General features: G+C 34.7%; 1 protein-coding gene and 1 long non-coding RNA gene across 4 annotated transcripts in view; one reads left to right on the forward strand and one right to left on the reverse strand.

Moving 5' to 3' along the window:
• LOC106708439 (echinoderm microtubule-associated protein-like 2) overlaps positions 1-16,925 on the forward strand; it is a 52,442-nt gene that overhangs the window by 20,438 nt on the left and 15,079 nt on the right. Inside the window, exons 1-6 of one of the 3 annotated variants that reach the window (XM_014499947.2) lie at positions 13,434-13,543; positions 14,310-14,498; positions 14,723-14,828; positions 14,993-15,133; positions 16,199-16,312; positions 16,691-16,762. In XM_014499947.2, coding sequence (XP_014355433.2) covers positions 13,471-13,543; positions 14,310-14,498; positions 14,723-14,828; positions 14,993-15,133; positions 16,199-16,312; positions 16,691-16,762 — 695 coding nt within the window. In that variant the 5' untranslated portion in view covers positions 13,434-13,470. Of the gene's footprint in view, positions 1-13,433; positions 13,544-14,309; positions 14,499-14,722; positions 14,829-14,992; positions 15,134-16,198; positions 16,313-16,690; positions 16,763-16,925 lie in introns of those variants that run through there. The other 2 variants (XM_014499948.2, XM_014499949.2) reach the window with 2 other exon arrangements.
• Positions 756-4,021, reverse strand: LOC123721648. The gene is made up of 3 exons (XR_006756283.1): positions 3,406-4,021; positions 2,176-2,327; positions 756-863 (listed from the first exon to the last, which is right to left on the reverse strand). It is a non-coding gene; the product is annotated as an uncharacterized LOC123721648 (long non-coding RNA).

Raw genomic sequence — 16,925 nt, forward strand, 5'->3', positions numbered from 1 at the left:
GAAGTCAATAATAAACGAGGGCCAGCATGTAGAAGTTTTACATGCATATATTTAAATAGTATTTTTGTTAAATGATGAGTGGACTGTAATAAAATAGGATGTTTCTTTTCATAAGAAAACAATGAATTATCTAAGCGACCGCCGACACGCATTACTTTGTTATTGTCTAAAAACGGATTAAATTTTAACAGATGATTCTTTGCGGGCAAGCGCTTATTCTGCAATAAAGTATTCATTAAATGACTCGATTTGCGATAATTTTAATAAAACAAATAAAGAATTTTGAAGTTCTTCATTGGTTAGAAATTGTGTTGGTGGACGCTGTTTTTTACAAATATTAATAAATCTTAATACATACGCCATGGTGCGTTGTAATCTTACAAAATTAGAAAAACGTTCGAAATTGATTAAAGATCTATTAGAGTTATAATTAATTAAAGAAATTTCAGTACGCGTTTCAGGTAATCGCTCATTTGACGTAACATTTTTTGGCCAAGAAGAAATATCATTCGTCAGAAACTGAGGGCCTGACCACCACATGTCGAGATCGCGTATTTTATCAATTGTGACACCGCGTGAGACATAATCTGCCGGGTTCAAATCAGTAGGAACATGACGCCAAGTGTGCGAACCGGTTTTATCTACTATTTCGGCTGCGCGGTTGCGCACAAACAGTTGTAATTTACTTAGCAACATTCTTAACCAGCCTAAGACGATAGTGGAGTCTGTCCCAAAAGTTACTGATCTTACTTGCACTCGTAGAGAACGTAACACCTTTTCGTATAGGCGCACTCCGACGAGCGCAGCGCACAGCTCGAGTCTCGGTATCGTGGTGGGCTTTATAGGCGCCACTCGACTTTTTGCTGAAAGCAACCGCACCAAAACAACATTATCACTTGAACTACGAACGTATAAACATGCGCCGTAGGCAGATTGCGATGCGTCACAAAAAATATGTAAATCAATTGAGTTGTAACTATTGCAAAGTACAAGACGAGGAATACGCAAAGAACTTAACAAAGGCAAGCTGTCTGCAATTTTTTGCCACGATTTAATAATTTCTATAGGCAGTGGATCGTCCCACGAAAGTTTAAGAAGCCATAATTTCTGTATTAATATTTTCATAGAAATAATGCAGGGAGCTAAGAGACCAAGCGGGTCGAATATTTGTGAAATGACTGAAAGTAGTCCTCGCTTAGTTAATTTATTTACTTTAATATTATTTGTAGAAAAATGCAAATCATCTGATTCGATAAGCCAACTGAGACCTAATGTTTTACAAGGCTCCGTGGACCCAATGTTTAAATTTAATGAGGGGTCATCGGACTTTAAAATCACTCGAGGTTCATTCGATTGCTCTTTGAATTTTCTCTCTAGAGAAAGTAAACAATGCTTGGCGCGCTGCAGCGAGCCGCCTAATACATCAGGTGACTGCGTCAGTGGCAACTTGACACAGAACCGACCGTCTGCTTGACGAGATGTATTTTTGATAAAATGTTCTTCGCACATTTTCTCTTCTTCGGAGAAAGATGAAGACTGAGGGCTGACCTCCTCGAGGTGCCAAAACCGCATTAACAGGGTTTGAATGTCATCACTGGAATCATTGCACGAAGAAACATCATTATTAGATTTTACCGACACAAAATTAGACTTAAAGTCAGAAGTCGAGCGCGCTTGGCCACTATTACACAAAGGGCCTGAAACTAGCCACCCTAGACTAGATTCAAATAGCACGGGTTTCCCGGCTCCTAAACTAATTTTACGTAGCCCTAATAAATCCCAGAAAACATCCGCACCAATAATTAAATCCACCGAAGATGGAGTGTGGAAGTTGGGATCCGCTAAACAGAGGTTGCTAGGTAAATTTAAGTCTTTTAAAATTATTTGCTGACTGGGCACATCGTCAGTTATATTCGGCAAAACAAAACAGAAAATCTTTGTCGAAAAGTTTTCATTTAACGACTTAATGGGTAAACAACACATTTCGCCTATATGCGATTTTGAATTATTTATACCCAGAAGTGACTCGTTTACCTTAATTGTAGGTAAATTTAACGATTGTTTCAATCGTTCACTAATAAGGCATGAAGTGCTGCCGCTGTCGAGCACAGCGCGGGCGAGTCGCTCGCCGCCGCGGTCGTCGATAATTTTTATAAGGGAAGTGGCTAAGAGTACCTGCGTTCTGTTGGGCAAGTAGGTTGAAAGTTGAGCAGACAACGTGACATTACCAGAGGGCTCGTCACTGCTTTGTGTCGGGTTTGCGGGAGAAAGTGCGGAGCGGTCCTCAGTGTTAGAACATACATTAGTTGTTGGCTTATACTTCAGATCTGGAATGTGAATTAGAACATTATGTCGCTTTTTACATATTTTGCAACCGTTAGTTCTGCAATTGTTTGCATAGTGACCTGACCGCAAACAATTGAAACAAACCTTTAATTTAGGTAAAAGTTCCAAACGCTGTTCGTAATTAAGTTCTAAAAACTTGGGACAATTGCTTAATTTATGTTCACATTTGCAATTAGGACATAACTGTAACGAAGGCTTCTCATTATTTTGAATTTTTGGACATTGTGCAATCGACACCATACTCTTAATATTGCTTGTCCTCTTTTGTGCAGGTTGAGAACAACGAGATAGTTCTAAAGTTTCTAAAAGGTCTGCACGATTTCGAAGAAATGTTAGAAATAATTGAAATGAAATAGCAGTATTACAGTCCAACCTACCTTTATATTCCTCCCACTCACGATACGTTTTTGAATCTAATTTATTACTAATTATGTATATTAATAACGTATCCCAGTAACTTACAGGTTCTCCTAACGATTCTAAAGCCCTAATATTTTTATTTATCGTATCAATTGTACGCTTTAAAATATAATTCGACTCTTTTGTAATTGTCTCGATATTAAATATTGCAGCAACATGATTCTGTATCAATAGCCTTTTGTTATCAAACCGGTCGCATAATAAATTCCAAGCAATTAAGTAATTACCGGCTGAAAATTCAATAGATTGAATAACTACAGCGGCTGTCCCTTCGAGCGACGCGCGAAGATAATGAAACTTATTTATATTATCTATACTATCGTTCGAGTGTATTAAGCTACAAAAAGTGTCTCTAAACTCAAGCCAATTATCATATGAACCACTAAACTTAGGTAGCTGTATAGTAGGCAATTTAACGATATTATTGTTGCACTGTGAACTACTGCAACTTAGTGCGCTATTGTTTTGCTCACTATTGTCATGACGCACAATTAAATCTTGCGCCTTTGCAACAATTTTAAAATAAATTGACTCGAAATCGGTACGTTCGCTAATTTGACTGTCAATATCGTCGGCTAAACACTCTAAACGTAGTTGGACCTCATCGTAGTTTGTATATAAAATATCAATTTTACTTACGCGGGTCTTCAATTCGCTAACCTGGGACGAAGTTAAAGGCTCCTTTAAATCGCTGATGTAATTACTAAATACAGTTAGGCGACCTTTATAACTCGCTCGCTTTTTAATTAATTCCCTCTCCTCGGTCATTGTATATGGAAAAAGGCAAAAATCTGAAAATTTACAAAAATAATCTTAAAGTAAACTAAACAACACTACACAAATGATCAAAATATTAATAAACTTCCATTAAACACTGTGCGGTGCTGAGTATGTTTGTCCGTTTCTTTGTTCTCAAGATGTCCTTCACATGACCTCCGGACGAACTAATGTCTTCTTCAAGATCTTCGTAAAATCCGTAGAAATCGACGAAATTATTAACTCCACTGGTTATTAACAATATGTAATCCGGCTCGAAGGACCATGTAAAAGTTAGTGAGTTTAAACTACGGAATAAAACAAATTTTTGCCAGAGAGGGAAGAGACGTGTAATGCGAGTTGATCGATAACAGCGAACAGAATGACAGAGTTAAAAATTAATTTGGATTAACAAAATTCTTAATTCTAGACGGTAATCCTAAAATTACGCCGTTGCTCGTCGTAAAATGGTAGGCGTTGTGAAACGGCGAATTGGCGCGAACAAAAATCTTATAAATAAAGTCGTGGTGTTTATTTGTTTTAATATTTATTCCCTACTAAAATCATTGGTGTTCCTTTTTTTCTTTTTGTTTTCTTCTCTTCATTTATCGTTTTGTTACTAAAATATTTATAAAGGAAAAAAAAAGATATGTAAATCCGCATGTAAGTTCAGTACATGGCATTAATGAATATTCATGCTGTAATTATCCGCATCAGTAGTCGTAACTGTATCAGTGGCCAAATTTGCATTAAATTCCGCGATACAACGAACAAACAAAATGATTTGTCTTAATTATCATATCTCTTTTTGCGCCACAGTACAGTCATGACGAAAAAACTATAAGTCATTAAGCATAGCCGTAAGGACAAAATAAACTGACACATTACATCTTTAGAGATCAATAGGTTTTTAAAACATTTTAGTAAACAGATTTCGCGTTTCGCTTTCGCAGCTTGCAAAAGGTCAGACCTTTTAACTGACGTGTTCAAATTTCTTACAGCATTAAATTAAACATTGTGATTGTATCAATGAGTCTATATAAATATAATTCACGGAACTATGCGGTATGTAAGACGTCCTTGTTAAGATAAATCTGACAATATTTGCACAATACTTTCGCTCTACAATATCAACACGGCCAAGTTTTTCATTAAACATAGATAAACATAGTTTTGATGGATGTAAGTATAGACTAACGAAGATCAGAATGGACATGTATACATACCTAGAAACTTTAAAATAACCTGCAAAAATATCCTTTTTGACTTATTGGTATGCATCAAATCATAGTAAATTCTAATCACGTCAGAAAAATTATCAGATAAGGTAAACGGCAATCGACACGAGATGTGACGCTGAAGGTCGCCGTGTGGCGATAGAAGCGGATACTTATTGACTATTGATTGCCTCTGTCAACATTGCGTCAGAGACCTTGTGCTGTCTGTCATCACAATATTGACACTAAATGAAGGTGTATTGAAGGAAGATGGATAATCTGTTAGTTTTAGCTATACCAAAATCACAGTCGATGTTTATTTTATAAGACAAGGGGTCAAACGAATGGCGGGAACAACATCCGAAACTATAGGAACTGCAGATGCGTTGTTCCCCTTTAAATTAATATGATATGTGCATGAGAATGTAAGGGTCTGTTTAAATGCTATTTTTGGTATGTTTAGCGAATATTCAATACTTTAGATTACACCAAATGATCTTATTAAACAGATGTCTTCGGATCTACAATTACGTGATATGCGAATGGTAAACGAATAGCCTTGGCAAGTCTACGTGTATTTTATGTTGACATATTTTTAGAGATGACTTCATTGCACGAGTATAAATCTTAGATTTACCATCCGATTCGACTTTGTTTACAATTAATTTGCAGTATTGATATAACTGAGATCATATCCACTAGTTACATAACAGTCAAGGAAAATAGTTTTTAAAGTTGTTATTGTTAGTTCATGCATAGTTATTGTTACTCTGTTTCCAAACCTAAATGCTTGAAAATTACCTAAAATATTTGCCAAAGAATTATGGTAATTGTTAACTAAAACACACAGTATGACAAACAAGGAAACTAATTTGACAGACAGATGGACAGAAAGTGTTTCCAGCGTTAACTAAACAATATTTTTTAACCAGTAATTGCATTTTAATTCTTACCAATCGTAAAATTTCATTGTCAACTATAAAAATTGATTACAGCAATAAGTATTCATTGAATTGACGCAATTGAGCCATTCTGTCCAAGAAAAAGGCGGTTTGTTTGCCTCCGTCATTAACAATTGCGTAACGCACCAAACTAAACCGTGTCACATTCGACTCTGCTTATGTGTCAAATATACAATACTACCGCGCATGCGAAATCAATTTACAATGAAAAATAAACCAATTCTTACTAAAGATAGAGCTCAAACTGCGATAACGTATTTGAAAGTGGAAAAATGTTCAACCCCCTTATGAATCCTTTGCGCATGCCCTAAGCTACCTTATTACCACAGAGTCCCAAGATGCATCCAATTCAGTTATCTTACGTGGAACGCTTAAGGTCGTTTTCGCATTTCGCAGTTGGGAACCATGTCACAGTGATGTTTGAACAGCTGGTTTTCCCAATTGATAATTCAGTTAGTACCGCCTAGATCGTCCGATTTACCTGTGTTTTTAGTGTTCTAAAGTGTTAAATGGTGTTTTAAACTAGTGTCAACTGATTCAGGATTGTTGAAGCTGTGCTATGGTTTGGTTTAGTAGTACAGGTTCATTGACCGGTGAACGACCTCTTATTTTGCACGCATGCAAAGATGCATGTTTTCAATAAAATCGATTAGGTTAATATTCAACAGGCTTTCGTTAGCCATTTGATCACTTAAGTTATTTTTCCATTTAATCATTGAATTTCGATTTCAATCGAAAAAGAGATGTTATATTAAAATGTAGTTTTACGATATTGTGCAGAACTTTACTAACAATCTGGTAATTGTTAAAGGCTCCACATCTGTCAAGGTCACTTAATAGTTACCTTAATACGTAGAGACTTTTAAGTATACTGAAGTTAAATTTCTAATCCTATTAGTCAAAACGAAATTGAATCAGAACAACCATGAAAAGTTTACTAACAGGCAATCATTTTGTAAATCCTGTGCTATTTGAAAAGCGTTTTTACGTAATTTAATTAAACGGTTGTATCATCTTGATGTTGTAAAACAAAGAGTTCAGTAGACTAATTAATTACATTACGCAAACTATATCTGTGTACGAACCACGCCTTCACATAATGTCTGTTAAAAAAGCTGATTACAGTTAGATTCTAGGCACGTAAAATAGATATCATTTCAGTGGGATTAGCATGGATATTTGTGACAAACGCATTCGTATCGCCATCGACAATTATGTCAAAATTAATATGAGATTATTGGTGTACTTTACGCTAATTTTGTCGATGACGATACGATAGAGATTGTCACAATATTCGTGTTAAGCCCCCAGACCATCGATTACTTTGACGACGATTCTTAAATATCAGTTATTTCAAATACATTTGCGAAGGTGTTTTGTTTTGTACAATTTTCTCGTAACGTGTGTATTGTTTTGAGATGATTTATTACCCCATATTTACCTTGTCTGTTAGTTTGGCGTTTTGTTCGAAGGTTGACAATACAGGCCAAGGTAGATATTTAGAAGATTCTTTAATAACAATTGTCTTATGACTAAGGTCACTATCGTCATTGTCGTATTACTAATTATTTTAATTTCTGTTCCTAAAAAAGAACTGAAAACTATTGAAAAATATGTATACATATAAACTAGGGACAAAAGGATTTTCTCACTTCTAACTGTTGCAAAGGTACATGGACGTTTACAGCTAGTATTTTTTTTTCATAAAGTCAAAGCCGCGAATCCAACTCAATATGATTATGCTAAATTTGCTATTGATAATTTCTTAGATTATCTCATGCGATAAAAAACAAAACAATACGATCCTTTCTCGTGACGTCATACTAAGCAATATGGACTCTATATATAAACTGTATAACATAACATAGTTGTATATGTTTATATGCGATTGTAATCGACTTGTATCAAAACTAGCTGACGTCGTCAGGTTTATGAAACTAATTTATTTGTAAATATGTGGTTCAATACATACATATGTTCCAGGGGTGGTGAACATTTACGTATCAACGTCGTGCCATCAAATAATGTTAACTTTGTTATTATTTTGAACATTTTGTAGCACAGGAATCACTCTTGTTTTCTTCTGATATAATACCAACTACACTTTCACGTACCTTTCTTGTAGTGCATAATAAATGTGATCAGAGATGTGCCTAAAATATTGTGTCGCGCGCCATTGGTTCACCATCCCTGTATGCTATAGTAATAGTATATCAGTAAATTATTATTGTTATCTTTGTGTTTTTTAATTCTTTTTGTTTAAACAACATTCACATCTCTTCACCAAAACTTTAGTGAAAGATAACTTAATCAGTATTCCCTCCAGATTTCCTTCCATAATAAAGGCTGTCCAAATTACATGGTAATTGTGAACAGGACATGTATACGACCTCTAGAACTTTGGGCTTGGTACATGCATACGGACAGACAATAAGTTATTCATGAGTGCTCGTGTAGCATACCAAGTAGTCTTGTGACGCGCGTCTACCTGCAGGTAAACGCGTCCGGTGTCAGTCGCGGTCAGGGACATTTGACACTTTTACATTTTCTCTAGTCTTTATATACCTTTATACTAATAGTCTTGTCTTCTATATTCAACGTTTTAAGTTCAAAAACTGCTTAAATATTGGGGAATCGGATAATGGAATTTTCCTTCAGTAATTTTATGTATAAGTAATTAAAATATTGGCTTTAACAAAATCAAATTTGGCAGAAACAATTGGTATTATTCGATTTTAACAGACGATAGTCTTTATAGTCGATTTTGTTTACTTTATTTAGCTAAACTATACGGTGTTGTTGGCATAACCAAGATACCCTTTAAAACTTATGTTTGAGTTTCAGCTGTCTATAATATATAGTTAATACGTAGTTTAGTTTTTGTTTTTTAATACATTAAAAACGTAAATAATTTTAAAATCACTAGTTTAACTTAGAGCTTTCAAGCGATGCTTGACAGCGAAAGGGTTTGCAAACTGGTTTGCGACAGCAGCGCCACGGCGCGCCGACGGGCGGTGCGAATTCCAAGCACATTACCGATTTGCATGGAGGAAGGTCGCGGACGATAACTAAAGGGCAAGGCAGTTCGAGTTATTATGATGTTACAAGATATCTTTTAAAGAAAAGTCCAAATAAAAAAATCCCTTTCAAAGCTCGTCGTATGAGTACTGGCAGAATTAAAAACATAACAAATGGCTTTGTGTTCTGTGAAACCTTCTCACGACCTTAACTTTCTTCGGCGTGAGAATGCCATACATAGTTGCCCTGTATTATTCTAACATTATGTAAGTAAAAAGAACAGAAAACTATTTAGTATTTGCAATAAACATTGTGATGAAACTGTCAAGTTGTTTTTGCCTTTAAATATATTGTTGTTAAGATGTAACCTCTTTTATGCGTCGGATGTTTATTTATATCTTAAAACGATGCAAACAGAGTAGGTCAAGATTGATAAAGTGATCCGTATATTTAAGATACTAAAGTACTAATCTTTAGCTTCTTAAAATGTTAAGATTACAAAATAATTACTATAGTAAGGATTAAATTATTAAAGTATGCGATAAGATATGTAACTAGTTTTAACATAAACTACAACTTGTACATTAAAAGTTTGACTTTATTCTATATATAAGCTGTATGTACAGTTATTTAACATTTGTAAATTATGAAACATGTAAATTCTGGATGCAAATGTTACCTCGACGTACCGTTACGAATTCCGTGCGCTATGGCGGTCGGCATACTGATATCATCTTACGTCCTTACTTAAAGTTTAAGTAGTATGTACAATCACGCCAAATAAAACGTTTAAATTCCTTTCTTTTTTTTGTAACTTGCATTGAAAATCTAACCGAGAAAAAAATAATAAAATGAACTGCTATCTCTGGTCATACAACGTCGTTGTTTATGGTATAAAGAATCTACTTAAACAATAAAATTACCTTAATTTGGTTACGTTAATTTAACAATAGTGATCGCCAATAAATCAGTTGTAAATCCGGTCAAACTAGTGTGAACTGGTTCCATCCACTCTTACCAAATAAAGATTTCCTGCTGCCGTCAACCGGCTGTAGTCACGTCCATTCAGTCAGTTTAACCGTAGAATTTCACTGGCGTGACATTTGTATTACTGCAATTTGTCATCCCATTTATTTTCTTTGGTGAATCAGAGACGTATAATTAAGAAAACTGTGGCAGTGGAATCCTACTGTGACATTTAACACATTGACACTCACTGTCCGGTATTTAATTAACTTTTACCGTTATAATTTTTTGAGTAGGTAAATGCCGAGGATTTGCAAAGTAATTAAAAAGAAAAGGTTAAATGCCAATTACATGAAAAAAAGGTTATAAGACTTCTTAAAAAAGTTCAATTGAAAATTTATAAGAAATTTTATTTATTTCAATAATTAACATGTTTACTTTTTTATATTATAAGGTAGCAAACTGCCATCTGGATTCGCCGCAATAGCGAGGCGACCGTCGCCCATAGACATCCGCAAATGCAGATGCGTGGCCTACCTTTAATTAACGGAGAAGGGGACGCACAGAAAGAGGATATTTCTCCTTCCTATGCGTCCCCTCTTCCGCCAAATCCACTTCCTCTTCCATCCTTTCCTATAAAAAAAGGGATGGGATGGGAAAGAGGACTAAAATTAGGCCTCCGGTACCGGTACCGGTTGCACCGGTACCGGTACCGTAGTAGGTATAATCGTAGATTAAGATATTTGTCTCTCTTCATTACAATTATTTAGTACATTATCAACTAAACGGTATTTTCTTATTGTTTATTCATTCATATTTTTACATTCTGTATCAATAAATAACTGGAAAGAATATTGTTTAATTCCAAAGAAAATTGTATAAATCATGTTACTTAATCTCAGTTTTGTCAGAAATATAAAATGTTTTTCTACAAGTATTTCAGCAGTGGAAACTCACAAGTATAATAACAGCATGACTTTTGTTTCGTATAACTTTCTAAGTCAAGTTTTCTAATTTTCTATATCACATCTTCTATTTCCCCGGATAGCTATACGATTTGGTGACTTGCAGATTTTCATAGTACAAAAGCTTTCGTGGTCACTAATGTAATTGACTCGTGAATTGTGTTTGTCATCCTATAATTGACACTGTATTATCTTCTATGACAATTGTAGAGATCGATGTTTCAGTTTAGTATAGAGCTGACTTTATAGTCATCAAAACCATGTCATGGATGACACTATTATGAACTATGCTGACATTATTAGACAGTAACTTTCGACAGCGACTCCGTTCCCGTGGAATTAAAAACAAAACGTAATAGCCTATGTGTTCCTCCAGACTATGTTCTACATCTATGCCAAATTTCATCCAAATCCGTTGAGCCGTTACGAAGATACCTTCTAACAAACATCCACCCATCTAAACATTCGCATTTATAATATTAGTAAGATAGCGTTGGGGTTAACAACGACGAGAATCTTTTTATTATAACCTCAATTAATCGATAAGAAACAATCGACTACAATCTAAGGTTCCATTTATCATCTCTTATGGAAGTACAAAAGCCATGATGCAATCCATTCTGTCGACCTTGAAACAGGAAAAACATGTTGTTTTTTACACTCATATCTGCCACTTCTTACAAACAATATGCATCTTTATATAAATACACGAATATCATATTTATTAAGGTATTTATCCGCGATATAAAACGCAACAACCTTTATTAAATCTATGTAATCCAAAAATTTTTGTCTAAGTAATATAAGTAAATTTCATCATCATTTTGATTCTTATCATCAGAATGCCCTTGTAATGGTATTTCTCTGGTCACCTAAACAACTGCAAACCGCAAAAGCAAGCCGCAACTCCCACCATGCATCTAACTTAGGTAACTTAACGATTTTCTGATGCGTTTTTAAATCCAGCACTACATTACAAATCCCGGTCATTACGTAGTTACTCTCGTTTTAGCGATCCGTAACATCGACACGAAAAACCATTGGTATGATTAAACTGGTAAAAGTCTGGATATTATTTCTACACGGAGTTCATTCATACAACATATTAAGTATTGTATAAAATATGTAAAATTAATTAATTTGTTTACGGAACTCTAAACATGTTTGTATGTACATTATGTACGTTACCGTTTTTTTCCGGCCTCATACATGAGTGTCTGCACGTTTTTTTTGTAAAACCATTGTTAATTTAGAACAAACAGGTTGTGTTAAACAATTTAAAACAATGATTCCAAGTGGAACATGTTTTGTTTAAACAAGTAAAAAATAATTACGGTAAAGCCATCTTGTAAAACTGTACTCAATTGTTTTCAGTTGAATAAAATAATATGTTGTACAATTTCTATTGGATTAAGATAATTTACGTACAAATGAGTCCTAAAGTCCTTGTACGTACAAGGCCAAAGTAAGAAATTGATGATTTTTACTTTCTTGTGTTAAAAGCTACCTCTTAGTTTAGTTAACAATATGCACTTAACAAAAAAAAACATTTACAGGTGTAAATGTTATTTTTTTGTTGAAGTAAATGAGCCTATGCGGCCTATTTTCATATATGATTGAAACTTTGAGAGCCTCTCCTGTAAAGTTGTCAATTTGCACATTGGCCCTTATTCGTAGGAGACATCGATATACTTAGGTTTAATACCGATTAAATAGTAACTATGAAGACATAATTTTATTTTTATAAAATGCTTTAAGTATCATAGATCTAAGTGGAACGGCGAAAAATGCCGAAACACTTTTTCCTTCAATCGGTTCAGTCGACTTTTGACATTCCGAACTGTTTGTATCTGTGTTGGATAAAGCTAGAAGTTTGAATAGCATTATACATCCAGAATCAATTGCACTATTTAATAACACCGTCTTTAGGGATTGCAATCCGGAAAAACGGATCCGGTAATCCGGCGGATCCGGCATCATTTAATGGTTACCGGATCCGGTACCAATATACCGGATCCGAAAACCGGATCCGGAGCTAGCAGTTTGTGGGAAAATAATATAGCTGTTGCATGATTAGGTACTTTAAATGCGTTGTGCGTATATATTCTTATATATTGTATAGATCTTATTTTCAAAATCAATATTGATTTTCTTTTAATACTTAATTATTTATCGTAAGTTGATTAAACTAAAGAGTTCTAAACTCATTATTGTGATAATTTTTGCCATTCATTCGTTCGACAGATTCATCAAATCATGATGGTATCTGTCATAATCATAAATACCTATAAGACTTGTTTGTTAGCATTCTCAAATACTTTAATAATGATTTTGATCTCATTTCAGTTAAATACGTAAGGTTAATTTTATCTATTAGATATTATAGTTACTTGATAATTAATATTGTTACTTATAAATTGATCTATCTGTGAAAGTGAAATCTAGAAAGACTAAGCTACTCGTTACGTCGTATAATTATTACTAGTTATCTACACTACTAAATTTTAATTGTTTTCTTTTTGTCTAAAATAAAGTCGATTTTATATATTTGTGATTTATTTTTAATAAACTACCTACATATAAGCGCAGTGACACTTGATTAACTTACTTATTTTGTACTAAAAAGCGAAAATCATCTTGGTTTAATCAATCCGGTCGGATCCGGTCGGATCCGGCCGGATTGATGGGAATCCGGTCGTATCCGGCCGGACTGAAAATGACGCCGGATTGCAATCCCTAACCGTCTTACATATTCAGATGTGTCTCAAGTGTAAATAATGTTTCCAATGTAATATTAAGAAGCAAGTGTAAGAACAGAAGATGGATAGCCAACAGAGCTCCCGGGCGAGCGACTCCCCCGGCGACACTATGAACGATGTCTACAATGCTTGGTGTAAGTGTAACACATAATAGACTTAATTACAAGTGTATAAGTAACAAAATGCATTGTAAGACATGAAATTGCACGTAAATAAAAATATTTAGTGCATATAATTATAATTAAAGTATAATAAACAATCTAACGTCATTTATATTTCGTAATGTGCACAATACACCAATTTCCTTCTGGATTACGCTAAAACAATAGAGGAAAAAATCGCTTGGAATGCTTTCTATACACAATTGGGCTCGCATTGTTGAAGACAATAAGATGTCAACAGTTGTACGTCGACTTTGCAAAACGGTTCCGTTCGGCCGTAATGAAATGTGCGCCAACAAAGCGTTTGCAAAACTGCTTTGTTGAGCAAACAAAACGTTATACGGAAAGGTTGAAGCAATATTTCAGTAGGTAATTGAAGAGATGTTTTAATATGATAGTACACATAATTTAGAAAGCTAACATTATGATTCTAACGATACATTAAAAAGTTATTAATTGTTTGATGTTTGCTCGTAACATGAATTACAAAGTTTGCTTTAGGGTCTGGTCTGGTTACGTACTTTAATGCTCGCCGATAATATATCAAATTGTACCTTACAATCTCAATCAAGAGACATAATGGTTACTAAGTTGTGGATTCCAGTTACTTGAAGAAGTGAGAGCTTATTGACCGACTACCATTCCGGTGTATACTTAATGTTTATTTTATTCTGACCTCTCTCTGTATATTATTTATCGGATTATTCTTTTTTTAATTATTTGTGTATTGTTTTTCCAGATGAGATGCTAGAGGGCGAGGGCGCGGGGCTGGCAGCGCGCGTGGCTGAGCTGGAGGTGCGGTGCGCGCGGCAGGCGGAGGAGCTGCTGTGCCTGCGCTCCACGCTGGCTGACGCGCTACGTCGCCTCAACGCGCTCGAGGGCAGAGCGCCCGCCCCTACGCCTGCGCACAGGAACGGCTCTTACACAGGTGAGAAATTATTATCCTTTAACTTTATTGATACTGGCATAAAAACAATCATTTTTTCTATACAAATATAATTTCCAACAAGGAGACTGCAAAAAAGAACTTCTTCAATAGATTATTTCGTTATGCACCTTTTCTCTTAGCAACGAAACAACTTTGTTAAGCGCCTCAATAACATTAGAGAAGAAAAGAAGCATTTACATAAATCGATATTCATTTGGTTACAGGGTCGACAGGCACACCGACACGGGAGGTTCGACTGAGGCAGCCTTACAGAGAGACTGCCAAGAGGACCTCCAGCTTCGGGTCCAGCGCCAGTTCACTACCACAAAGGTAATATCTAATTTAAAAAGTGCACTTTACAAAATTTAACTCAGAGAAACAAAACTGTGTAATAAATGTATGGGTGTAACCTACGTACATATCTTGAAATGGTTGAACTTTTTTGACTTCTCCGAACTAGTATTGTTTAAAAACATCACTTTTAAAACTTGCAGACGCGGCCCCCAGCATCAGTCAACGGGGTCGCTGCAGTCGGACTCCCCCGCCTCCTCCTCCTCGCTGTCCCCTGCGCCCTCACCCTCGCCGCGCGCCACGCCCGCCCCGCATCTCGCACCGCATCCGACACACACCTACAGGTAACTTCACTTCGGGAAATGTGTCACAAGTATTACAACATACAAACTTTATGGAGGTTCATGGCTAGTTACAAGCTCATTTAGCTGGCTATTACCAGGTGGGCATCCTATGTGTAGAGGAAAACTCATGCAGAGGTTTGTCCCACTAAAAAAATGTTTCTTTTTGTTTCGTAAATTTTTATTATACGTATTCAAACTTGAGATGATGAGTAAAATAGATTCTCTGGATTGATTTATGGACAATAGTTCTAGAAATGAATAAATCTAGTCGAAATACTTTAAAGTTTTCATCATATCGTTTACTTCCTTTTATTTATATGCTAAAAAAAATTAAAAATATATTAATTAAATATAACACCTAAAAAAAGTACACCACTTTCGTAATCATTATACTCAAGTAATGCAATGCAATATTACAATGGCTCTTACGTATAGAGATGAAACTGCCGTTTATGACTTTTTCTAATTATTATCACAACTGGTTTATTTTACTTATTAAAATATATTTTTCAAACTAGATATCGTTATAACTGGGCACGCACGTTTAAAAAAACATGGAAATAGACTTAAAACTTCAATATAAATAACATGGCATTTGAATGCTTATTGCAAATTTTCATAAAGATTGTAAAAATAGTGTACGAGATATGACATAAAAAGCAGTATATTAAAACTACTCTCTTGTAAAGTTTGATTTTTTTTACTTGGGGCAGTTTACGTAGAAGGCATCTGTAGAAGTATTATTCAATATTATATGAGTGACGGAAAAACATGCATACATATAAAGTTTCATACATTAATAAGTTTAAAAGAATATTTCCGTCATTTATTTCTTAGTTATTACTAAAATTATTGTAGCCCATGCTTTTTAGAAAGTATTATTTATATAATCCATTATGTGATAAAAGTTGGCGCAAACTATATTTTTAAAGTTTAATTTTAAAATATATATAAAATGATTAAAGATTATAAATACATCTTAAAACAGAACGTCTTCATCAGCCATCTTGCGTCAACTTTTACCAAATAACCCCTGAGCTTTTCACCAAGTAGCACACCATGTAGATCCCGTAATAACTCTACATCGAGCAACCAGAGTGCATCCGCTACCAACGCTCTCACCAAGAGGTGGAACTCAACAGGAGATTTCAATGCTCAAGGATTATTACCAAGTAGCAGGTTAGTACATAGTACCATCATACATAATTTTTGTCATAAGTAGCAGGCAATATATCAAGTAGACCTTAAAAGACCCTTGTATTTTGTTACTAGCTGCAGAAAACCCACGTAAGATGATTCATATTATTTATACCTAACAACGGCCATTGCCATCGAGTTTTCTTGAGGGTTCACTTTAAAAGGAAAGATATTTAATGACCATATTATAAAGAGTTAGAAAAATTTAAGACATTTCATGCAAATGTTATTTGTGGAAGAACAAAATGTTACTCTTTTTGTTTATTTTTTCTAAATTTGTATTTTATTTTGTGTTTTATTTAGATAACTTCTCTAGATTTGTCCAGTCCAAATCTAATTTATGTTTTTGTTCGTCCTTAGATTTACAACAACAAAATCCTTGCTAAATTTATATTCTAAGCCGTCGCAAAATGGACCCATATTGAAACATGGGTAAGTCTCTATTGTGGTGGTGGTTACTGGGAAAGGTTTTCTTTTAACTATATATTCATATAACATTCCACGGATGGGTTCATACTAATATTTTGTATTATTACTAACATAATGCAATAATCATACTTTATATTATAAATGTGAATGTTTAGATGGTTTTTGA

Source organism: Papilio machaon, chromosome 14 (genome assembly GCF_912999745.1).
Source record: "Papilio machaon chromosome 14, ilPapMach1.1, whole genome shotgun sequence".
Lineage (NCBI taxonomy): Eukaryota > Metazoa > Arthropoda > Insecta > Lepidoptera > Papilionidae > Papilio > Papilio machaon.